A 26150-nucleotide genomic window follows, 5' to 3' on the forward strand; every position below is an offset into this window, starting at 1 on the left:
ATATTGTTCAAACATGTCTAACAAACTCTTCGCAGGCAAGTTTAATAGGAATAGAACCAATGTAAAAGGCCATCTATACTTGTCACAAATCTGTTAGTAATTAGTATTTCAGTAACCTATAGCCATATCTGGTCAGCATCTGGCCCACATCAAAGGCACATCCTGTCCCATGCTATAAAGAAGCAGTTCAGCAGGTCTAGCATCTGCTCTCTAGGAGCTTACAATCTAATCTAATCAAGACTACAGAAACATACACAAGAGTGGTCATCCTCAGGACTTCACAAAAGGCAACAGATACACTGATGGCACAGGGAAGAATTACGGGGTAAAGAATGGCATTTAAGAAAGGGTAAAGGGAAGGACAGAAGTAAATTGCTTCTTTATTCCCATTTCTTTGAAAAATGGTTTATGGAAGATGTGCTATTTTAAGTGTTCTTAAAATCATGAAAGAGCATATGGCTTGGTGCTTGGAAGAAAGAAAATTTCTTCTGGTATAAGACTGTCTTCTGGCCAAGTGACTGAGAACACTAAGCTAGTAAGGACAGCTGAGTGAAGGGCCCAGCAAGACTTTATAAGGAACAGCCAAGCAGAGGTCTAGAGCCCCCTGCTAGAGGACAGGAGTGGAGGGGGAGCTTCAGATTTCCTAAACTCTCTTCCAATTCCTTCTAAGTGGAAGTGGTATAGAGTGGTGTAGAGTGACTGAGCCACAAACCAAGACTCCTCCAAAATTACTAAAATGTCTAATCCAAAGCCTTTGCAAAAACCTCCATGGACTCTAGATTAAGGAAATGATCTTTGGGAATTTTCGTGTGGGATTCCTAAGGGAAGAGCACTTCTAGTTAAGAGCCAGACTCAGAAGCCATCTAGTCCACTTCACAGGATCTCATGTGCTTGTTGGTTTGCTTTCTTGCCCATCGGCTCATTTTCTCCTGTTGGACTTGTTGGGCTAATGCTACCTACTTGATTATTCTGCTTTACCTTTACTCCATTGACAAAGAAAAGCAAATTTTTGAGTACAGGTTGATTTTCCTCAACCTCAGTTATAATGCAGCCTCAGGTTAACTAAGCACGTACAGCCTAGTACTGGTGGTGGTGACAGGGGTACTCTGTCCTAGGGAGAACAGTACTCTGTTCCTAGAGAGAACAAGCAAAGCGATGACAGATTGTCTCATGACTGTATCTTGCTTTGCTTTATTCAGTATTTGACTGTTACGCATGCAGGGCATCTCAAAGACCTTTGCAGGACACTTATCTCAACAAAGAATGCACATTTTAAGCAAAGCTTCCACACGCTTTGTTCATACCATAATGATAATTATGGATTAATGATACCTTGATTTCAAATAATACCTTTTATTTTTTCAAGGAGCTCAATGTTCTTCACATATGCTATTGTATTTATCTTACCATATTACTTATTCAACTGAAATCTATGATGGGGTTCAGTCTCACACATTACAAGTTTGTAACACTGTTTTTCCCCATGATTAAATTCTAATCCATACCTCAGGATAAATGTGAATGAATAGGAGGAAATTACAGGTGTTTCTTTATATATGAAAAGATACTCACTGCTAAGTCCCCTTGAGCCATGAGAGTTCTCAGTGAAAAGTCAGTCCACCAAATATGACCTCGAAATAGTCCTACCTTACCAGAGGCAGGGCAGGAGAACAGCATTTAAGGTGGGGTGGGTACCACTTCTCAGTGCCGGGGGCCCCTGGGACTTCGGCCACCTGATATTCTAGCCCCCATGGCCCTTTATTCATGTGTGAGGGAAGGCCTGGAGCTCCAATGGCATAAGCCTGTTTGTCTACCTGTGGTTTTATTTTTTGTTGTCCCTCATGCTGTGTTCCATTTTCTATATTTGAGCAGTGGCTCAGGAGAAATGATCAGTGTCTCTGAGAAAAATTCCAAGCTTCCCAACAGAGGCTAATGGGTTAATCTGGTTCTGAGAAATATAACTCAGCACACTTAGCAGGCACATCATCTGTTGTGATGTCTCTTCTCTATTTTGACATCACCACGAGTCTCCTGCTGGGAACTAGGACTGAACAAAGGAAACAGAACCACCTGAACTGACAACACCTGTGTGCAATTCAGGGCATTCCTGACTACCACTGGGGTATGTTTGAAGGACTTCCAATAAACCAGATTTAAATCCCACCAATCGTTTGCTCTCTGTAACTGGTGTATGCGCATTCTAATGACACTTCTGGTTTCTGTCTCTATCTGTTTCAAGATAAGCATGCCTTGATTCCAACTTCATGTTGACAAATGGTTTTGGAAAACGAATCCCAGGAGAAGACAGTATCTGCCCATGGTTCCAATCCCAGCAGGAGACACACCCTGGGAACTCCATAATCAACAAACTAAATGATCTATTCCGTGGGCTCAAAGCCCCAAGAATCCTCAGACGTTCCTCTGCACTCTTCCCTCAATCATCCTTGTCAGGGACTCTGATAAACATGCTGCTTGATACAGCTATGCAGCAAATGGGCCAATAAGTACAAACAGATGTACTTACATGTGTCTGGCTTGAGCTGACTGTTGGTGATGCCAAAGTACTGGGGATTTTCAATGACAGGAATCTTGGTCATTCCAATAATGACGGCATCAGGGCCGCCCTCTGAAGACGACGGGGTGTTACTCCCATTGGAGATGTGATGGAGCGGGCTGGCAGAGTCATCATCATTGCTGATAACCGAGGCTGGGCCTGGAGTTGGAAAAATACACATCCTCCTGTAATTTTCCATGCCTTTGTTGAGCTGTAATTCACATACATAAAACTCACCCATTTAAAGTGTACAATTTGGTGGTTTTTAGCATATTCAAAGAGTTGTGAAACCATCACTATGCTCTAATTTGAGGACATCTTTTTATCATCCCAATTAGCAGTCTGTCCCATTCTCCCCACTTTCAACTGTAGGCATCCACAAATTTACCTTCTGTCTCTATGGATTTACCTATTCTGGGCATTTCATATAAATGGAATTGCATGATATGTGATCTTTCGGGACAGGCTTCTTTCACTTAGCATGACGTTTTTAAGGTTGATTCCCTTTGTAGCATGTGTCATTATTTTCTTCCTTTTTATAGCCAAATGATATCCCATTGTATGGATATGCCATGTTTTGTTAAACCATTCATCAATTGATGGACATTTGGGTTGTTTCAAATTTTTAGCTACCATGAATGTAGCACAGCTATGAGCAGTCCCATACGAGTTTTTGTGTGGACACACGTTTTCACTTCTCTTGGGTGGAATTGCTGGGTTGAATAGCAGCTTTATGTTTAATATTTTGAGGACCTGCCAAACCATTTTCCAAGGTGGTTACACTACATATTTTATATCCCCATCGGCAAGGTGTGAGGGCTCTAATTTCTTTACTTCCTTCTCCTGTAACTTAATATGCAGTTTTGCTTTCTGTTTTTCGAACACCTTTAGGACACTCTCTTTGAAACTCCCAGCACGAATCTAGGACACCTGTTGCTCCAGGATTTCAAAGATCTGATCCTTTCTCCACTCTTTGGACAAGTCACTCACCTTTTTTATACCTTTATATTCACTTATATTTGTAAAATGTACAAAATGATATCTGCTAGTTACTTTATGAGACTGAAATGAAACTACTGATATGAAAATGTGCTTCATGAGTATGAATTACCACTCAGTATTACTAAATACATCTATACCTGGAAGACTAGAATCACATTAGACTGTCCTGTTACTGTGTTCCACTTTCTATGTGTTCTGTCAGCAGCTGTTTTGCCTACAAAATACTTTAATAAAAATAATGGATCAATCCTATGGCAAAGTTATCTGCTTTGCCTTTAGCCATAATTGTTATTTGTAGAATCATTGCATTCATATCTTTATACTAAAGCAATAACTGTAAACATTTTTCATACAAGACAAACTTTCTAGTCCAGAGCCTCAGAATGTATATGCCTATAAATATAGTCTACTGTGTCTTATCTAAAGACTTTGTCCATTGGCTGCTAAACCCATACTGTTTCCAAAGATTACAAACATTCACAAAAATAAAGGTCTACATTCACTGAAAACTTCAAAACAGTTAAGATCTCAGTGGCTCTTCAAGACACGGAGGCAACCTAAATGTCCAGCAATAGATGATTGGATAAAGAAGACATGGTGTACAGGATACTACTCAGCCATAAAAAAGAATGAAATAATGCCATTTGCAGCAACCTGAGTGAACCTGGCAATTATCATACTAAGTGAAATAAGTCAAACATGGAAAGAAAAATTATCATGGGATATTGCTTATATGTGAAATCTAAAAAAAAAAATGATGCAAATGAACTTAGTTACAAAACAGAGACTCACAGACATAGAAAACCAACTTATGGTTACCAAAGGGGAAGGGAGCAGGGGATAAATAAGAAGTTTGGGATTAGCAGATACAAACTGCTATATGTAAAATAGAAAAACCACACAGTTCTAACAGATAAAGAAAAAGAGTATATATATTATATAATATATATACATATCTGATCACTAATGCTGTACACCAGAAACTAACACAACATCGTAAATCAACTATACTTTAATTAAATAAAAAAAAAAATCTCAGTGGCTCTTGATAGACACGCCCTACATGAAAAGCAAACAAAGCCCCTTAGGTATATATTACACATGTTTCTGCAGTGTCCTGAGTAGGTGCAGGGTCCCACAAAAGGCAACCACCACCCAGGGCTACTACAATAAGCCAAGAGGAAGATAGCAAGAAAAAGATATGGAAGAAAGGCAAAGGGAAGGCAATGAGAAGGCAAAATCGAATGTGCAGCCAAGACAAATGAGTCCTAGAGAAATAAAGTCTGAATTGCTACTTCCTTAGCAAGGCTATGTGTTTTCATCCAGCCCCTGGGATGTAGGTTTCAGCACTTCCATCCAGTCTCTACCTTTTCCCTCACACTTGGCTCTTTCCATAAGAAGCATGGCAAGTCTAAAAACACAAGTTCTTGCATCATACATTTTTGAATCCCCTCTGACATATCACACTAATCCACCCCCCAAACTCCCCTCTACATGAGGATTATCACAGTTTGTAGGGATAACAATTGGACATTCCCCAGCTAGCCGAATCTTCAACTATGCAGGAGGCAGCCAACTGCTATTACAGGTAATTTTTAAAAGCGTTCTCTCAAGGGGATGTGTATTTAAGTTGCTTTAAGGATGCACGCTGGCTACATTCTGCGAGCAAGTCCTCACACAGCCAACTGAGAAGCCACAGAACATTCAAAGCCAAGGCAAGCTCACCAGTCGTGTTCGTCTTGAGCCTAGATCACCAGTGTTAGTAAACAGTGGAAGTTCTGCCAAGAGACAAGTTCTTTCTAAGATCCTTAACCAGCCCTGTTGTATGATTTGCTTCCTGACAGGCCTCGATCACCCAGAGCTTAAGCCCAGAAATGGAAAATGGAAATGTGTTATGCTAAGGTTTCTACATCTTGTCAATAAAACCTCCCCACCACGGGCTCCCCTGCTCTGGACCCGGTGCAGCTGTTCCCTCCTTGGAGGTTACCAAAGCACGCTACCGCCCGAGCTCACCGGGAAGGGTGCAGTTAAGGCCACGCATTTCTCAACAGACTCCAGGCTGCATGTTTACCCCCAGAAACGCAAGCGTTGTCATGTTCAAACTCTCCACATGCTGTCAGAAGGCCAGCGGGACTCACTTCTGGATTCTTTGCAACAGTTAGAAACACACTGATTCAAGTGGCTTTGTCTCTGATTCCCTTTTGGCCCAGCACAGGGTATCAAAATTCCTGGAGCAGTCAATCATTTTGGAGGAGGCTGATACTCCGAAGGCAATGTTGACATTCCTCCAGGAATTCAGGCCTTAAAGCATCTGCCATGTGCATAGCGGAGACTTACTTAAAGAGTTCAACCAAGGGGCTTACTCTCTGCTTCCCCTCTGTCACCAAAGGACGCTCTTTCCTTCCTCTGGCCTCGCTGAGTCAAACCCCCATCTCCGAGGTAACAGATCCCAAGGGAATGGGCTCTCTGTCTGGGGGAAAATTTTGAAGCACAGAAGCGGTATAGAGCACCAGAGGTAATATTCAAAAGCTTTTTTCACTTTGCCAGAAGGGCACTGTTGACAAATCTGGGCGACATGTAAATCTCAACAATTCATCAAGTGGAATGTTAATTGAAGCGCTGTTTTCTTCACTACTGATGGTCCAGGTCCTGGAAGATTGATGTGGCTGGCGAGGTCGCAGGGAGCCAGCCATTTTTCTCTGAACATTTTGATCTAATGGCGCACAGCAAAGTCGGGGAGGGGGAGAAGCTCTCAGGGGGGACGATGAATGTCTATATAATTTGACAGCAGCCTGTCTGTGCCTATCAGGGGATGTGTCACTGTGTGTCTGTGCACGTGCGGGAGGAGACATCGCGAAAAGACAGACAGAAGAAGAGTCAGGGGCACATCACAGTGTGTAATAAGAAATTCATACGAGGACTTGCAAAGATGTCTTATAATGTTAACAAAAAGTTTTAAATTGCTGGGTAGGTGCAGCTTGCTGAGTCTGGGGTAGAGTTCTAATTATGAGATGACAAATGGGAGCTGTGCCTGGAAACATTTTTAGCTCATTTTTATTTTAACATGTCTCACGTGCGTAGAGGCATTTTTCTTTTACCAGAGCTGCTCAGTAACGTATCTTTGCATTTATGACTTTACAGACATTTCTAAGCCTGCCTGAGACATTTTTCCCCTGATGAGAATTGATGGAGGTCATCTGCAGAAGGAGTTTCCTTCTCTTGAGATGAACAGCGCCTTCAAGGAGAGAGACAGATTATTGTTTTTGAATAGTTGTATTAACCATGTCTTTTATTTTCTGTAATCTAAAGCTTCGACATCAGGGGCCTTGATGACATAGGAGGGACTGCCAGTTCCTGGAGATGATAAAGTGCCTGCCTATGAGGGTATTTTCCAGATACAAATCGGCCAATCCAGAGTCTGCACCCCCCATCACATTCCACATCAGGTTCTCATACTCCAAGTCACTGCACACACGCCCCATCACCCCAGAGCCAGTGGTCAGACAACCGGGGACTGTCCCTACACTCCAGAGCCAGTCCCAAACCTGCGTCCCCTGCCTTGCCCATTCCTTTCTGCAGAAACCACAATAAAGTCTCTTGTCTATGTTTTCCCCTCACTCCTTCTGCCTCCTGATCGATCCCATGCTCCCCTCAACACCGCGGTCCCACCGTGGCATGGCCGGTCCTATTCTCTTGGGAACTGAGTAACAAACTACCTTTTCAGGAGCAGCCATCCCCTGACCTGCTGCCCTCACCACACCTGAATCATAATGAAACCTACATTTTAAAGCAGCAGCACTTCCGATGAACTGTAGCTGAAAAAAATAATTCCGAAGGAGAATTCCCTCCACTGTGGCCTAAAAGGACAATGCCTGTTTATTGAAGCTTCCCAGAAACAAACACCTCTCTGCAGGGTAATGGACCTGGAAAACAGCAAAGTGGTTGCAGCAATTTGCTGTTCCACGGAGGAAAGTTCCCATGCCACAGATTTTAGCACTCAGCTCCCCACTCCACCACCAATGCTGTGCACAGAGCAAGCCTTTAACAGGCGCCTTCAAGACCGCACAGCCAGGGCAGGCTCTCTGCTATCTTGGCAAAGTGATGTGATCAGCTGTATCTGAAATTTGCCCCCGGGGAGTGGCAGACAAGTCCTGAGCTGGTGGAGCTTAACGTTTCAGCTTTGCCACATTCCACTTTCTCTTCCCTGATTAAGAGCCTGGGGATTCCTGGGGCTAGTTAAGGGTCACAGCAACTTTCTCCCTTCTCTGCTACCTCTGGGTTCAGCCTGTGTGACATTTTGAATCACTAGACGGACACTGATGCAGGCTGTCCAGTAGGAAAAGTCTGATATTAGGCTCAAAAAGGGAAAGGAAACAGGCTTCCTTAGACAGATGAGAGGAACACAGATGGGGAGGATGGCTCGGAACGAGGAGACTCTGTGACACTGGTACACTTTCCCTATTTTACAATTTTCCCTATAGCCAATCTTGCTACTAAAACAAATACTAACCAACAGATGCCCGAGATGGTCCAAGATGGGGCCAGATCTTGGAAATACACATGAAAGATGTAAAGACAGTCTGTCTTTTCATGCCTTCTAAGCAATTCCTGTTCATTGTCTCTGTACCCATAGAAAATACTGAACAAATTGGAGGTCCCAGGAGATCACACCTGATTTCAATCCTGGTGATGAGCTGCATTATCTGCACTCATCTGGCAGTTACACACTCTGCTTTTCAATTGTCAGCACATAGTCTGAATGCAAAGGAATAGAATGCAATCAAGCACAAATCACAGCGTCTGGACATTAGAGTCTTGCTTTGAAAGAGAAGTGGTCATAAAACAGCTGATTTCCCAATTCAGAAATTTCCTACATGTTGGCCAGTGGAAGAAAGTTAAGGTCCACACTTGTCCAGACTTGAATATTCAGCCAGCTATTTGCTGTACTTGGAGTGTAGTTGCATTTTATTTCCTTAACCTTAAAAATGCAGCAACCAGCTAGATTTGGACGACAGTTAACACTTTTCCACAGGATAAAAACAAGTCAGCTTCAAAAATACAGAGCGACTTACTGAAGTTAATTAGCAACAGTAATGCCTTATCCGGAAAATTCGAGGCCTCCTTCTTCAGCAAATTAGAAATTGGGAACACACAAAAAAAGAATCAAGGACCAAAAAGTATAAAGAAGGTCAAGGCAGTTTCATCCTAATTAAACGACTCATTACTTATCCAAAGAAGGAGTAACTACTTACCAACACCTTGTCTTGATTTTACTTTCCCAAATCCAAACCATGAGAAATCTGAAAACCACAACAAAACATAAAATAAACTTCGAAAGAGAAGCGTAAACCAGAGGCATTCAGCACTGTCCCTTGTGAAATAACAAACTCCCACAAAAAGTTCCACTGGGGACCAAAGCTTCCCCTCAAACACCTGGAAACGAACCCTTGGATTTTTGTGTAAAGATTTATCATCCTGAGAACATGGAGGTTGGAATCAGATAAGAGACAGCGAGAGACAGTCTTCGAGAGAAATAGCCAAAACCTAGAGGTAAAGGCTCTGAGCAGATTTCTTTTCTTCTCACTTTCTCTCTTCCCCCTAAATATCGACTCACTGAAAGGGGAAGCTGTAGGGGATGAAAACACACAATGCATTTGACAAGTGCACCATAGTTCTGAATTGCAGACCTAGGGGAAAATAATAAGAGAAAATAGATCTTTTCTGGAGCTGAGACAAACAGTACAAAAAAAGGAACATGACACTTGGGCTGGATGGGGACTCAAGAGAGAAAAAAAAGGGATCACAATTCTACACTGATTCCGTCACTGACTTGCCGTGTGATGGTGGGCAGATCCCAGCAGCTCTGAGCCTCTTAAAACACAAGGCTCCATGAGGCACGTGTGAGGAAGGGTCTGCCAAATGTTTGGGGGTTGCCCAGTGAATAAACTCACAGTGAAATGCCTATTTGTTCCCTGGGCCCACTGTTCCCTTCTAGGTAATTTTCTCTGGGTTCAAAGTGAATTCTGCACAGCAGGGAAATCCCTGGATAAGAGGCCCGATAAAAGGGAATGGAGCCCAAATAAGTAGTAACTGTGTTTCTCAGCTCCTTAGATCTGTAGCCATTTTTATAGGCAGGATAAAAAGCTACATAAAAGAAGAGCCAATTTAAATGAAACAATGTATCTAAAAACTCTTTGCACACTCAGAAATGCCTTACAAAGCTGTTGTCACGATTACTATCTTTTTCAAGCACATTTTGTCTTTCCTTCCCTGGTATGCTCCAACTTCAGCTCCAAGCTGACTTTCACTTCTGATTGGTATTCCTCTGAATGCTTTCTTCCAGGTTTTAAAGGGCAGGATGAAGGTCTGGCCTCTACCCAATGCCAAATAAAGATTCGTTTTCACAGAAGACAGTGAGTCCTCAGTCTAGCGAGGCCGGGCTGTGCCTGTGGATTTTAGTTACGACTAATCCCTTTCAAAATGGAGTGCATTTTCCTACCAGTCACTTCTTGTTTTTTTATATTTGTTTGATTTACATAATTTTAGTTCAGTCGTGGATTGAATATCTGGACTCCTTTTTTCACTTGAGTACTTTTTTCAAAATCATGTTTCTTAGAGAGAGCCCACTGAAGGGCAATGCCGTAGTGGCTCCTCCTTGCTTATGCGTTTCAGATTATTGTCCATCACTCACTATAATGACCACAGCTGCAATGAACATCTTTACACGTCTTAGGTTCTCTCACTCCCATTTTCAGAAGTCACTCCCTCAAGATAAATCCCAGAGATGGAATTACTGGGTCAAAAGGGGGAAATACATTTAAGGTTTTCAACACATGTTATCTGATTGTTTTCCCCACTATATGAAGTCTTACTTTCCACCAACAGCATATTTCCAGTGGGAAAGCTGAGGGCGAACCATTCCCTATGTCCATCCTGCCATTGGTATGTCTCCACCTAACCAAACAGAGATCTGGCAAATAGCCCCCTCTGATCCGTGCCATGTGAAATCACTCGCCCCTACATGTCCAAGGCTGGTGTTTGGCACGGGTGCAGTAAGGAGAGCTGCAGATATGAAAAGGTTACGAATACAGCAGATAATGCTTGTGCAGACAGCAGAATTCACCAAGCGCCTCCTCCACCCCAGACACTTCTCCTTTAGTCTTCAGTCAGATCCTGCAATATATCCCTGTTTCTTAACAAGGGATCGAGACTCAGAGAGGCCAACAGGCTTACCAAAGGCCACAATTGGTAATGACTGAGCAAGGCTCAGTCTTCTGATGCCAAATCCAGTTTTTTCCATTCCTTTATAGTTGCCTTTCCAATTCTCCAAAATATTTAGCCAAAACTAGCCGAAGTTTACAATATTACAATTAGGGTTTAATTTTATATGTGGAGAAGCACTAGAAGTAGTCACCCATTCCTCATTTATTCATTCAGGAGGCATGGCAGAGGATTCGATGAGGAAGAGCTTACAATCAAGGATCAGCTCTCCTAGAAGTACGTCCAGTGTGTGTGGGAGCTCAAAGGAGGAGTGTCCGGCTGAATCTGGGAGGTGGCGGGAGGGGTAGGGGAGAGTTTTCTGGCTTATGGACAACAGAGGAAAATTAGCCAAGAATGGGGAAAAGCAGAGGGGGCCATTCCCACTGTAAAGAGTCCAGTTATGGTTAGAGTGCATTTGTCAAGGGGCTGATACAGCTAAGGAGAAAGAAACTGGGAAACACATGCAAGAGTCAGGCCAAGAGTTTGGACTCTATCATGAAAACTGCAGAAAACCAACCAACCAACCAACCTCAGGCCAGGAAGGAACAGGATCAAAACTGATCTTAGAAAGTGGTTGCAGACTGCAGAGAGGATAATGCGAGAGAAAGACTGAGGGCAAGAGACTGGTCCAGGAGGCTTCTAGAGAAGTCAAAGCCTGAGAGAACTGTGGCCTGAACTGGGCCATGGGGAGGTGGGACAGGGACAAAGAAGGGGCGGCTGCTGGGCACATCTAGTGGAATCAAAAGGACTTGATGACTGATCGCACGTTGAGGGGAATATGGGAAATGAACAATGAAGTTCTTGGGTTTAGACAATGAGACACATGGTGGGGCTTCTCACAGCATCTCCAAGGAAGGATAATAGGCTTAGAGGTTTGACTCACAGCATGGGTAAGGGGTCCCGATCTCAAATAAGGCGACTGTGTGGAGAAAATGTAACAGGGAAACACCCAGTATTTAGGCTTCAGGTTGGGAGCTCAGGACACAGGTCTGGTGCCCAAAGTGGATCCGCCCACATTGACCCAGAGCCCATAGTTCAACTGAGAAGAGAGGCAGGATGCTTCATCTCGGACACATTTCTTCTTTGGGCACATAGAACACCCTTTTTCATAGGCACAAATAAAAGGGCGTCTCGCTGAGGCTAACTTTTGACAAACTTATTCCTAAATTACTGAAATAGTCCAAAATTCCTTTCAACAGTAACATAATTATTACATGAGAGAGAATATAATCTTCTTGACCATACCCCAGAGTTCTTGGAAAATTTAACAGACCAGGCAAAGCACCGCCAAGTTGGTACCTCTCCCCTCTGAAAACCATTCCTTGTCCAGACAGCTTTTTCTTGATGGATTTCAGCAGTAGTCTCAAAACTGCAATACTAAATTTCACCAGCAAAATTTTCCCATAAGGCCAGAAAGAAACAATTTCTCAGTTTCCTGTGATGTTTCATCCATTGGGAATAGTGTCCTGCCAAACAATCTTTTATCTTCTATTTAATAAGAGACACTTTATTCACCACAAAATAAAGGGCTCCTTGAAAAGCAAATGTAGTTGCAGTGAGTTTAAGGGAACCCCTCCTTTTGGAATCTAGACCAACAAAGACTCTAAATTATGAAATTAACCAGTTAAGTCCATCTCATATTGAAGAAAGTTCAATCTTCCTCACTCAGAGAAGAGAAATACACAAAAAAACAAAGCACATTAACACATTAACAACTCTAAGTTGGGACTCAAATTAAATAAAATAAATAGCAATAAATATTGCTTTTCAAATGTCCCTCAAAGGAAATAGCTAAAATTTAGGTGGTTGAAAAGGAGTATTTATGATGCAAGGGAGAGGATCAGAGGAAGGAGTGAGAAACAGGCAATGTGGAGGAAATTTAATCTTCCCTATGGTGCTGAATCACACAAACACCAAATGTGATTGTTAGAAGGGCTCTGATCTCAAGAGAATGCCATTTCTGGATTTTTTTTTAAGTTTCAGAAAAACTGTTTCAGTATGTTAGAAGAAAAAGCAGCTCTTCTAACGCTAAAGAAATAAACATTTGCTGTCTTTTCAACTGAAATTTCTTTGTATTTTAAGGCAAGACTCATCATCCCCACCCCGCAAGAAAAGCATCTCTAATACTGCGATATGGAAGCAAATGGGAAACTGATACACTGACAGAAATGCACTTCACCTCCAGCTTGTGGCCACACCCACTCCCTGAAGGACACGCGGAAGAGGAGCTGAGCGCTGCCTTGCTGCAGGGAAAGTGTCGAGCCCAGAGTGGACACTCCAGAAGAGCTTGGTCGAGCATCCGACTGCCTGTTACCTCACACAAAGAAGCAGGATGAATGGTCACTGCAGCGGAAAGGAAATGAGTGCAAAGGATCGCTTTGTTGACAATGTAATCGCCTCTCTTTCCAACTGACACATCATCGGAGTGAGTAATCGTTTGCTTCAAATTAATTCCAGTTCCTCAGGGCACAGAACAGTGTAGTTTGGGGCCAAGTTTCCACTTCAATTTAAACTTAATCTAGTTTAAGGACACAACCTTCCTATAAGTCCCATCTCCACAGACCAGGAAGGGGGCTTGCTTTGAGTTAAATGCATTCTAGAAATCATGATTCAAAGGGTCCCGGATTCTCCTGACCTGCCTTCGTTGGCTACATCTGTTCCCTTCCCTCAAACTTCCAGTGCAACTTATGTCCACTGTACTTAAGAAAAGTAACACTGAACACCTCCAATGCGACAAATGTAAAGAAAAACTATGTGTATTGTGGCTGGAACTGCTAGCTGCTCTCTAAAGTCTGTATATCTCCCTTTTCACCTGGGCCTACAACCAGACTACATTCCCCAGCCTTCTTTGTGGTGAGCTGTGGCCACACTATTAGCTTCCAGCCAATGGAAGGTGAGCAGAGCAATGGGTACCACTCCCAGGCCGGCCCACCGAGATGTAGGAAAGTATGGTGCCCCGTGCTCACTCTTTCCCCTTCCACTTGTCCAGAATGAAGACTGAAGACAATGCTTAAGGCAAACTTGGGAGTTAGGACTTGAAGATAGCAGAGAAATTCTCTGCTTGTCCTCCCAGTATTGTTTTGTGAACACAGACAGTTTGGAAACCGAGTTCTTCCACCAATGGACCAATGGAGCTGAGCTATTTAACGCCCAACTTTCATCCATATGCAAGAAGTAAACTACCGTGTTTGAATCATTTTCCACTTCAGGACTAATTTACTATGGTAGAGAGCCTATCCTAACTAACACGTAGGCAAAAGGGAAAAATATATATGTAAACACACACACACACATACATATATATAGTTATTAACTGACTCCATGACCTCTCAGTCCCCTATCACAAATTCAACATTGTGTTCCATGTGTATTTCCATTTCTCTGGAGAGAAAATCCACAGATTTCATTAGATTTTTCAAAGGTGCTAAGAGCCACTGAAATACAGGTGAATGGTTTCAGGACACAAAGCTATAAGTGCCTAGGTACTCTGGATTTAAATTCCATTTAATTATATTTTCCATCAACAGTTGAATCTGGGTGCTGAGAACCGACTGTCATCTCTTACCTAGAATTCTACAGCAAACTTCTAACTCGTCTCTGGTCCCGTTCTTGCCTCCCTGGAATCTCTTCCCCACAGAGCTGCCAGAGTAACCATTTCCAAGTATATGTCAGATGATTGCATTCTCCTGCTTAACATCCTTTAAAGGCTTCTCATTGCATCTAGCGTAAACTTCTGACGATCACCAGAGTCCCTGTGAAGTGGCTTCCCCCAGCCCACCCCCGCCCCCACCCCTCCATCCCCTGGGAAATGGCCACAGTGGTCTCCTGCCTGTTCCTGCTCACTCAGCACACTTCCTCGCCGCCTCCCAGAATCCTCTCCTCAGGCTCTTCTCCTGCCTCACCCCTTCTCAGGTTAACTCCCACATCCCAGAGGGGCCTGCTCTCACCAGTCTAACCCCAGGCTCTCTCAACCCCTCTCACTCACTATCATCTCCTCCCCCTCAGCACGTTCCAGTAAAGGCCCTTACTCACTTCAGGTATCATTTCTTGTCTGTATCCTTTACTAGAACTTGAGCTCCATGAAGTCAGTGACTTAGAAGAGGCTCCCCATCCCTGAAACAGACGCTGACACAGGGGTTCAAGTAATGGCAGTTTATTGGGAAGGGATCCAGGAACACTAGAGGGGGAGTGAGCTGGTGGCAGAGGGATGGAGGGAAGCCCACAGTGGCTGTGTTATGCAGTGGGTTACCCTGCGCATAACTAGAGTCCAGATCCCTGGTGCACCTGGAGAGAGGAGAGGGCACAGAATGCACCTCAGAGATTTCCCATCCAAAACATGAGGAAGTTGGATCGTTTACCCTCCAACAATCACTTGTCGTTGGCCAAGGGCTTCTGCTAAGAGAGAGCACTGGGGCAGAGTCACGGGTGTTTGCAGCAGGATCCTGGGGATAAACGTGGGGATGGTGGTTGCTGAGAGGCTCTGGTGGGACTCCAGCAGGATTTGCTTATCTATGTAGCTCACCACCAATGCCAGTACCCAGTACAGACCCTCAATAAATACTCGTTGAATAAGAACAACCATTTTAAAAAGAATAGCGATATGATGTCCAGCGAATCTGACGAAAATGCCAATATGCAAACTACACACTCAACATAAAACAACACTGTCTTGCAAGCATATTTACAACCTTCCTGACTCACTTGTGACCCTCCAGTAAACCTCGTGGTAGACAATATTTAAAGGTGAGCAATATCCAGAACCCAGCATTCCAGGCAGGAGTGTGGAACAAGGACTCGGGACTAGATGCCAGGAGAGGATTCTCTTTAGATGCTGTTAGCAACGAACTGCATGACCTTGGGGGAGTCGCTGCCCCGCTCACAGGGTCTGCTTCCTCCTCAGTGAAGACAGAGGCTGAGAAAGGGCACGGAGGCCCGTTCAAGCTCAAGCAGTCTAGAGCACCAATCACTAGGCACATGGGACTGAGAATAAGTTGCCACGTGGCCTTGTACAGCTTTCCTGAGCATGGGTATTTTGGAAATGTGAGATCATGTGCAATTTAAAGAAAAGCACTCAGTCAGCTGGCCTAGATTTCCTTCTGTTCAAGAATATTCAGATGCTTTGGGGTCACTCTGTCCTCATCTGGAGAAAAGGGCCTGGGCTCTGCAGAAGCCATTTTCAAAATCAGTATACTTACTGAATACTTGCTGGATGCTGGGAAACTTACTAGAGATTAACTATTACTTTAATTGGGGAAAAGTCGTCAGCTTCTATTGCAGCTTTGAAAAAATAAAATCACATTGTAACTGACTATACTTCAATTAAAAACTAAAATAAAATCAGACAAAAGTAATTTTTCAATCCTATGGACTTAGAGTTCAGAAGCTTCGAGTGGGAATAGATGAGCTAGACTTGCTCAGAATGTGGCAAAATGCCCCAATTCAATTTTGAGGGGGAAAAATGTTGCAACTACTTTCCTCTTTCATTGAACAGGTAAGGGTATTTCAAAGAAAATTCATTTGGTCTACATTCTAGTCACTCACAATTAAACTGTACAAAGTGTTGGGTTTTTAAAAAAAAAATCTCTTGCAAATTCTGAAGGCTTTTTCTCTAACTAAGGAGCTTACACTCTTCCCTGAGGGGACAGAAAATGGAACCTGGACTTTCAAATAGTTAGTTTAGAGCTTGGAACTTTGAGAAAGGCAGGGGTAGCCTCTGCTTACTTATTAATAGTTAACAGAAGTAACAGACATCATATCAAAGCTTTGTCTTCCTTTGGTACCACCCTAGTGAGAGCTCAAAACACTCTATAAACGTTTTCTTTTTCAGCTGTCACCAGCTAGCTCCCTGCAGGAAAGGCAGGTGATGTCTGGTTGCACACACACCAAATTTCCCTAATACCGTCTCAACATTGAGGGAAAGACGGCCTATGATTCGCCCCAAACTCCCTCCTCTCCGCAAAGCAATGTTGGTCAGTGCTCAGAGCAAGTCTTTGGGAAGGAAATTGCCTGATTGTTGTCCTCTGAGAAGAGATATGACCAGCTCAAAGAGAGTGACAAACACATAGAGTCTTGGCAAGCACTTTATGTCAAATTCCCCCAAGCGTTCATTTCCATGGAAAACCTAAACAGTGACTCAGAGACCTCGGCTGACCTGCTCAGACCTGCCTCTCGCACAAGGACTGCTGCCGCATGACATGCATTTGGAAATGCCTTTGCAATTTCGGCTGTGTAGTCGCAGTTACAGGCATATGTGTGCATAAATACATCTATAACAACCCAATTCTTTTTCCAGTTCCTCTAAAGCAACGTTTGCTGCGGCTCACGCGAAGCACCACGTAGGATGTTTTTTTGTGTTTCTATTATGGAACTCTGCAAAGAGTAGGGGGACCACAGCATTTCCAGCCATGATTCTCATTGCAGGATATTCTCATTTGTATTCAAATTCTTCTCTCCAGTCTGGGGATGTGATGACCTGCTTCATGTCATCCTTCAGCACCTGTGCCTTTCTTTCCAGGGACCCGCCGTCTCCCTCCCATGCACCCCACCGCCAGCACTCCTGCATCCAGCCAGGGTCGGGAAATGTGTGGGGCTGACACTAGAGCTAAGATGTTTCTCTAACTTTATTACTGTGCACTCCTCTATTAGGAAGCTCCCATGATGGAATAGAACATAATAGGATTATATACACTTATAAAGCCGGGTGCTGAATAAAAATAAGTGAATAAAATGACCGTAAATAGAACAAAATGAAAACACATTGTTGAAAATGCAATGCCAGTCACATGACTTGACTATTGGCCATCCATTGCCTGCTTGGAATCACTTGAACTGGTTCCCCGCTATCAGTGCAAGAAACCCAAATCCAAAAGATGAAACTGCATTGCTTTCCTTAGTGTTTTCCTACTAAATGCCCAATGTGCCCTTTAAAATTCACTGCTTTTCTGAAAATTGATCAAAATTGACTGGCTAGGTCGGTGGTTCTCGAATGGGCATGATTTTGCCTCCCAGGGGAAGTTCAGCAATGTCTGAAGACGTCTGGGGTTGTCACTAGGGGAGGGGTGAGGTGGAGGGCACGTGGTATGAACACGTGTTGGGTAGAGGCCAGGGTGCTGATAAACAGCCAGCAATACACAGGACAGTGCCCCCCTGTGCCGCCCAACAAAGAATTTAAATCCCAAAGCATCAGCGGTGCCTAGACTGAGAAACACTGGCCTAAGCCATGGCCCAGCAGAGGTGGAAATTATCCCCCAAACCCTTCATCTCTGTTAAAAAGAAACCCTAACCTGTCCAAGCTCAGTCACTATAGGAGTTTAGTCTCCCGTGTTATCCCAACATTCTTGTCACTGGACCCTTTCTCTCTCAGTTTCTCATATCTCACTAGAAACAGCTATGATATCATCCTTTCTGCTGCTCCCAAACACTGAAAAGTGCTGTTCTGGCCCCAGAACAGAGAGGGATCGGAACTAGATTTGGGCTCCAAGTCTTGGGTTCGAGTCTTGGAAACCCCTGCTTCCTAACAGATACCCTGCCGTGACTTGGTCTCTCTAAGTCCTTCCTCGGAGCAATAATTACCACCTTGCCCACCTGAAGGGGCTGTTTTAGGATCAAGTGAACTGGTGTATCTGTGAGACCTCCATAAACAGTCTGGTTTTATATAACATAGGGGTAAGGAAACTCCTCAGTGACATTCAGAACCTCGACCTGGCTCCAGCTTATCACTTATGACTCGCCTTAAAATACCCCAGTTTCCAGTTAAACTGTTAGTTTGCATTCCTTACATGAACATGCCTGATTTTCCTATTTATTCATTAATTCGTTGGAAAACTGCCATTTGACTACCTGATAGATTCAAGACACAAAGTGCTGGTGATGTAATGAATGGAATAAAGTAGTCACAGTCCCTGAATATAAAGGGCTTCCACATGAAAACGAATTCATGTTTGGATATGCATACATTGTGCTGTACACCAGAAACTGACACACTGTAAGTGATTGTACTTCAATAAAAAAAAATAAAGAGCTTCCAAATTTTATGTCTGCACCAGCTGTTTTTTTTCACCTGAAATGTAACCTTCAAGCTCCATTTGTGACCATTAACCTCCCTTTAATCAACAAAAGCCACCTTAAAAGTCACTCCATCACAGAGTATTTCTTCTTTCCGCAAATCAGAAATACCCTCCACTGACACGCAGGTTTGTTTGTCTCTTATTATAAGAACCACATTCTCCACTGCATTCATTATTTATGTAACCTTACTGCTCCTATTAGATTTTTCAGTGCTATGAGTTAAACAGAAATCTTCCCTCAGTTCCTCATTCTCCTCCATAAGCTTCACAACAGTTACAACAGTGTCAAGCAGGGTACTTTCCACATGATAAGTACTCAGCAAATAGCTCAATGCTGATTGGATTCAACTAGAAAGATTTAAAAACAGGTCATGAGATGCCCGCAAAAATAGCAGGGCTGAGTTGTAAAGCAAGAATGGACGACAGTAGGAGCGTTCATTACTCCTGACTGCGCTTTTCTGTATTTCCAAGGCACGCTGTTCTTTGCCTGTCATAGCTCACCTCACTCTGAGTTTTCATTATTTACTTACTTGTTGTAACATCTCCCCTCAATGGAAGTTCTTGATGAGCCACAGATATTTCTGTCTCGTGTCTGCATTGTACTTTTAGCATTGAGCACCATTCCTGGTACATTTTAGGTGCTCAGTAAAGGTTTGCTGAATGAATAATTGAATGAATTCCAACTTTTCACCCCTGTATTCTTTGATGGGGAACCAAAATTGGTGCGACCTGGGGCCACGATTATGTTAGACACTGCCCTGCCCGCTTTCCTTCCTGGCCCAGCAGAGGACTGGAAACCACCCTCCACCACCACCATCACCAGTCCATGTTGCTTGCTTTTGCCAATGACAAGGGAGTAGAAATGACACACAGCAGCTCTAGGCAGAAGATTTAATAGTGAGTAAATATAGTGAGTAAAATATAGTGAGTAAAATATAGTGAGTAAAAATAGGTTTTCTACTTCCTCTTCATCCTGTCACAGTGAACCATGAAGCCACCTATTCAGACACACTGTGTTGTACATGGAGCATGAGTAGAAATAATCGTCTCTGTTTTAAGGGTTATTTGTTTCTGCAATATAACCTAGCCTATGCTGACTGATACAATGGTGAGGTTCCAAGTGAACCTTATTAAAAGATAATATTACTTATAAAAATATCAGGGTTTTATTTTACAAAAAGACTCTGATATATATGGTTAACAGAATATCTGCTCACACACGTACTCTTTCAAGCATATGCAGGTGTGTGCATAAATACACAATGTATAAGTGTTAATGATAATGTAATGCAAGAAGTTTTTTAAAAAACTCATTGTATTAAGAAATGAGTTGTAACCTTGCAAGCAATCTCCTTAGAAGGTTGTGCCTTTGTTCCAAAGATACTGTTCCTGTTCATCACATTTTCAGAGATCACCTGGGGAATTACCTTTAATTAATGTAGTTAAGTCTCCAAACGATGGAGATCTTCATTATTTGAGGAGAAATTCTGATTTTTTTTAATAACCAAAGATCACTTGGAGCCAGGTCTGATGGAATGTGTTCGTTATTAAGCTGGGCCACATCACCATTATTCAAAATGTCAGGGGCTCTGATCCTGTAGTCTCAGGTCTCCAGCTTCATTGTGGAGATCACAACTTTTCACTACGCAAGATGAGGTCCCAAAAGGCACAAGGTCTCTGGGCTGGTGATTCTCAAACACTTTCATAGTTCTAGAATCCTAGAACTAAAGGCCAGTCTTCAGGAAGTTTCTTGATCCCTTAATTCATGGCCATTAAATAGATGCAACACAATTGGATGCATGGCTGGGGGTTCTTCATGGTGCCTATTAGAAGCTACCTAAGCACAGTTACTCTCGGACTGTAAAACCATCAAAAGAATCAACTCCTGGGGGATTAAAGCCCACCTAAAACAGGATTAACTGGGGAGGCATAGCTGGGGGTTATTGGTTTTGTTTGTATTCCGGACTGAATTATATACCCCCCAAAATTCATATGTTGAAGCCCTAACCCCTAATTGTGGCTGTATTTGGGCATTTAAGGAGGTAATTAAGGTTAAATGAGGTCATAAGGGTGGGGTCCTAATCCAGAGCTTTCTTTCTCTCTCCACAAGCCACAGAGGAAAGGACACATAAGGACACAGGGAGAAGGTGGCCGTCTGCAAGCCAGGGAGAGGGCCCTCACCAGGAACCTTTCTGGCTGCACCTGATCTTGGACTTCAAGGCTCTGGAACTGTGAAAAAATAAATGTCTGTTGTTTAAACCAACCAATCTGTGATTTTTGAATTATGGTGTCCTGAGAAGACTATTCTAGTTTGTTTGGTTGTTTTGTTTATTTGTTATTGTTGCCACTGTTTGGATTGCCACCCTATATCCACTTCCTCCTCCTCAACTAATGATTTTCATTTGTTTATCCACCTACCCCCAGACAGCCGACGAGATTCAAGATGGGACCAATGGCTCACACATAAAACTTCAGCATAATTCCATCCCCTGCCCACAGTGGTTGGCTCAAGAAGCAGCATGTGCCTAAAGTTAGTCTGATCAAAACAAGCCTGGGCTGTGTGTACAAAGGTTGACGTAAATGATGTTCTCTTTCCTGCTGGATGGGCCTCTGGAAGGATTAGCCTCAGGACTGGATGGAAGTCATCTTTGCCGCACCCAGGAGAAAGAAGTTTGTCTCCAAGTCTGGCCAGCCTAACAGAAGAGAGCCATACTGCTCGGGCCTTGGATCAAGCCACATCCAGGGCTCGATGTTTACTCCCTGAGGGCATATTTACTGTTCGAGACATTTGCACCTGGAAGATGCCAAACTAATACAGGGATCGGGCAATAGTAATCTAGTTCTCATTAAGTCATTCCTGCATCCCCAGAGGCTGGAGTAAATGGGTACCATATTCCGGAGTCCTTCCACGCACCCAAGTTTTATTACCACTAATGTTGAATTGGTCTGTTATGGAGATGTAAATGTCCTGCTCTTCAAAGGAATGTTTGACAGGATGAAAAGCTTTGGGATTTCAATGACTCTGACTCCTCTGGAGAAAGGAGGACAGCCTCTTTTAGCAATTTCCATGGGAATGAATAGACATATACTTTAGCTATTCAAATATTTAACTAGCTCTTTTGTTGTTGCTTTGAATTCCAAAGAGCTGCAGCTGCCTGTTTGTGTCTGTTGTGCCTTTAAGGGGCTTGCTGATTCAGTGGGGTCCCTTGAATGCATTAATTAGCCTTCTCTCATTTTCCCAGCCCATGCCTACGAAGAAATGAGCATTTGCCGCTCCAATTGTGAAACCGTGTGACTCTTGAGGGTACCAGATACATGGAGGCTCCGAAGTGCCAGCTTTCTGATGGGCAGTTTTATGCCGGCAGCAGCCTGCGTGTCAAGGCTTATGTGGCTGCATGATTAATTTATTGGCTATCACTATTGGCAGGCAAATGAAACACAGGCCCTGGATTACAGTGTAACAGGGGAGATGGGGCATTAATCAGCCCAGGTACACGAGTCAGGAAGGGTAAGGATCCAGAGAAAATGAAACATTACAGAAGGCTGGAAAATGATTTATCATTTTTAATATATATCATCGAAACCCCTCTTTATAACTGCTTGTAGGCCACCATGTTGCGAAGTCTTGAGCAATAAAACACTCCTTCCTTAAAACACCAGAGTGAAAGATGCTGGTGGGGAAAATAAAGAAGCATGAAGACTGCACTGGCTATAAAAGAAAAAAAGTGTTGGACTTAAAATTAAATTCCTACTCTTCCCTTTTTAAACGATTTAGAAATAGAGCTGTTGCTTGGAAAAACTGCATTCTATTGATCAGAGGGAAAGGAAGATGAGAAGTCAGCCCAAGAGGGTCAGCTTCCCAGATTATGTTCGAAATGATTGTAAGAGAAGAAAATATACTTTCAAAGAGTAAGTGTCTATGGCAGGTTTAACTGTTAACCCAACTGATTAAATGACTGCTGATGATTAATCCTTGAGCTAGGAATCTTGGTTCTACACAATTAAGCATTCTCAGATATGGAAGTAATGAAGAACAAAGTCCAGCGGCTGAGTTGAGAACTGTATGAAATGAGACATCCCTTCCCCAATTAGTGGTTACTATTCCTCCTTGGGTTTTTTCAACCCAAGGAATTATAGAAACCATTTGCAGGAAGGCTTCCCTTTCTCTAATGGGCAGAAACAAATAACAACACATCCCACGGCATTCTATAACACTTTATAGCTTCTAACAGTAACTATTTCTCAGTTCCCCTTCAGAAATGTCAGCTGTTGCTAACAAACAGACAGAGAAAGACCAAAGACCTAAGATTTGCACAAGTTACCCAGAACTACTGGGGAATGGACAAAAGAAGGCTATTCAGGGTCCACTGTCTGCTTCCTCGTTTTACCTCCTTTAAAAAATTTCTCTGATTTGTCTGAACATAGAAGGAGTCTATGCTATGTTTATACACATAGAGCCCATTGCTCTTTTCCAAAGAGTGGACCATCCGTGGCTGGACTGGTCTAGCTGGTGATGGCAGTGGCCGCTGCTCTGGGCCAGGTCTCTCCAGCTCTCAGGGCAGCTGTTGCCTTGCCCTCCTCTAGCCTCCTGCCTTCCTTTCGCCCTCCATAGTTTCTCCCATGGTCCGTCCGCCATCCTGCAGCTGGACAGAACTTGCTAAGATGCCACTCAGATCCCCTTCTTCCCCACAACACTACCTCAAATCAGTTGAGGGCACCACATCCCTGCCTGACAGCCCGAACTCCTAATCTGGGTCTTGGACTCAACTTCCTTTCCAGACCCTTCTCTTCCAGGCTCTTTCTCTCATCCCACACCCTAGCAACTGAGGTAGCGATTGGCAGCAGTACGCTCGCACTGGGCTGTCTTGCCTGTGTCTTGACTCTATGACTTTGCTAATGCCAATTCTTCTCCCAGTTTTTCCTATGTGTCCTTTATTACTCAAAGGTCACCTCTTTTAGGATGTCTCCCTGACCACTTCAGACTGGGTGAAGTGTTTCTCCTCTCTGCTCCCGTGGAACCCTTTGCAGACCTTGATTAAAACCATGCATTATGATGATCTTTTCACATCAGTAGTAGTGGTGCCAAGAAAAGCCCGATTTTTCACTGAGATTGGGCGCAGGGAGAGAGCAGGCAGGCCCCCATGGGCCTCCGGTCACTTCCTGCTAAGCCACAGTGTAAGCAGCGAAGCAGCAGTGAGTAGATGACAAGGACAGGAAGAGCCAGAGTCCCGGCCCCCGGAGCTCAGGCAGACACCGGCGGTCCTGGAGCGGAGGGCAAGTCCAGAGGCAAATCAACTTCGGCCAGGGGGCATTCTTGGAGCTCACTGTGAAGTCATCCAGGACTGGGATGGCATTCATTCACAGTGCCTGAAAAACTGTGCTTACCCTCTGGTAATGTAAACACAGGTTTTATGAAGATAACCCTGGCAGTCACGGGGACAACGATCCGTAAGAGGGCAAGACTTGAATCAGGAGGATGACGGGCTAAAAGGTCACTGCTGTTGATCCAAGAAGCCTAGGACCCCTTTACATGGCACAGAACTGCGTCCTGAAGTATGTCAACCCCCAGACTAAGGTTACTTAATCCCTTCCTGTGCTTAAGAGCTGTAATGGCAACCTGGATGGACTGAGAGATTATCATAGTAAGTGAAGTAAGTCAGACAAAGACAAAGATCATATGATATCAGTTATACGTGGAATCTGAAAAAAGTGATACAAATTCTATTTACAAACCAAAAACAGACTCGTGGACATGGAAAACAAACTATGGTTACCAAAGGGGAAAGGAGGGGGGAGGGATAAATCAGGGGTTGGGGATTAACAGACGACATTACTATATCTAAAATAGATGCAAGGACCTACTGCAGAGCACAGGGAACTATATTCAATTTCTTATAATAGCACATAATGAAAAAGAATCTGAAAAGAAAAAATATCTGTGTATGTATATGTTTAACTGAATCACTTTGCTGTACACATGAAACTAACATTGTAAACCAACTACACTTCAATAAAAACATTTTTAAAAGAGATGCTTTTAAAAAAAAGAGCTGTAATGGTATGCAAGAGTGGCTGGACATGAGAACAGGGGGGTAGGTGGGATTCCAGAGTTCCCCATTTTGGTTGTATCATCAAATTGCTGGGAAAAGAATTCATAATTCTGCCTGTTGCCTCAATGTTTTGTCTATAAGATGCACCATATCTGCACATAAAGAAACATCTGGGCCACTGAGATTCTGACTTTGAGTGGAATGCTTCTCATCACAGAACTCTGGGCCTGGCTGACCTCCAGACTCAACCGGGAACTTCATTCTCTCGCTCATTTATTCAACAGGTATTTCTGATGATGAAATACCTTAAGCCAAGTGAACAAAATGGACAAAGATGCCTGCCATCAACGCAGCTTAAGTTTGGTGGCGGAGGGAGATGCTCGGCAGCAACAACAGGGAAGGTGCAGACAGGTGCGTCTACTGACAATGAGGGCTCTGGAGAGATGTCAGGGAGGGGAGGGGGCGGGTGACGTCAAGTCGGAGTAAATGCTGCAATTTGATCAATGGTCAAGGAAGGCCTCCCAGAGGTGATATCTGAGCAACGACCTGAAGGAGATAAGGAGAACATTCCAGAAAGAGGGAGTCACAAGTACAAGGCGTGGTGGGGAAGGAGTGTGCCCAGGGTGGGCTCTGAAGAGCAAGAAGACCTGGGAGACCAGACAGTCTAGGAGAGAGCTCAGGGATGAGAGATAAGGAGAGAGAAGTGGGGGTCATAGTCTGGGAAGGTCAAAGGACTACTGGGGGGTAGCAGAGAGTGAGCTGGAAACAGGACTGGGGAGAGGGATTCCTGAGATTCTGGAAAGGCTGGTAATGACAAAGTCAAGGGAAACGCCCCCAGGAGAGCATGACCGCAGCAGGACAGACAGCACGTTTCTTAGCAAGGACCAAACATAGTAAGCACAGGCTGGGTATCCTTCCAAGTCAGTGAGAATAATCAATAAAGAGATCTCGTTTTATTCCTAAAGTCTTTAGGAAGGGAGAAAGGGAGGGAAGGTGGGAGGTGGCAAAACACATCACTCAAAACATCAAATTTCTGCAAGTAGAGCCTGAGAAAAAGGAACCGAGAAACCCAACACCCTGTAGTTCAGAGCTTCCCCAGATCCTGCGTCCGAACCTCTAATAAAGAGCAGCAATTTGTCTGCATTTTGCAGACACACTCGATGTGCTGGCAGCCTGCCTGCTTTGCAGGGATTAGGGGGAAGGCGGCGGCATGACTCC

General features: G+C 43.7%; 1 protein-coding gene across 1 annotated transcript in view; it reads right to left on the reverse strand.

The window, feature by feature from the left end:
* NTRK2 (neurotrophic receptor tyrosine kinase 2) overlaps positions 1 to 26150 on the reverse strand; it is a 326277-nt gene that overhangs the window by 135384 nt on the left and 164743 nt on the right. The window contains exon 15 of the mRNA XM_072959196.1: positions 2525 to 2713. Within this exon, the coding sequence (XP_072815297.1) occupies positions 2525 to 2713 (189 nt within the window). The remainder of the gene's footprint in view (positions 1 to 2524; positions 2714 to 26150) is intronic.

The sequence above is a fragment of the Vicugna pacos genome, chromosome 4 (genome assembly GCF_048564905.1).
Source record: "Vicugna pacos chromosome 4, VicPac4, whole genome shotgun sequence".
NCBI lineage: Eukaryota > Metazoa > Chordata > Mammalia > Artiodactyla > Camelidae > Vicugna > Vicugna pacos.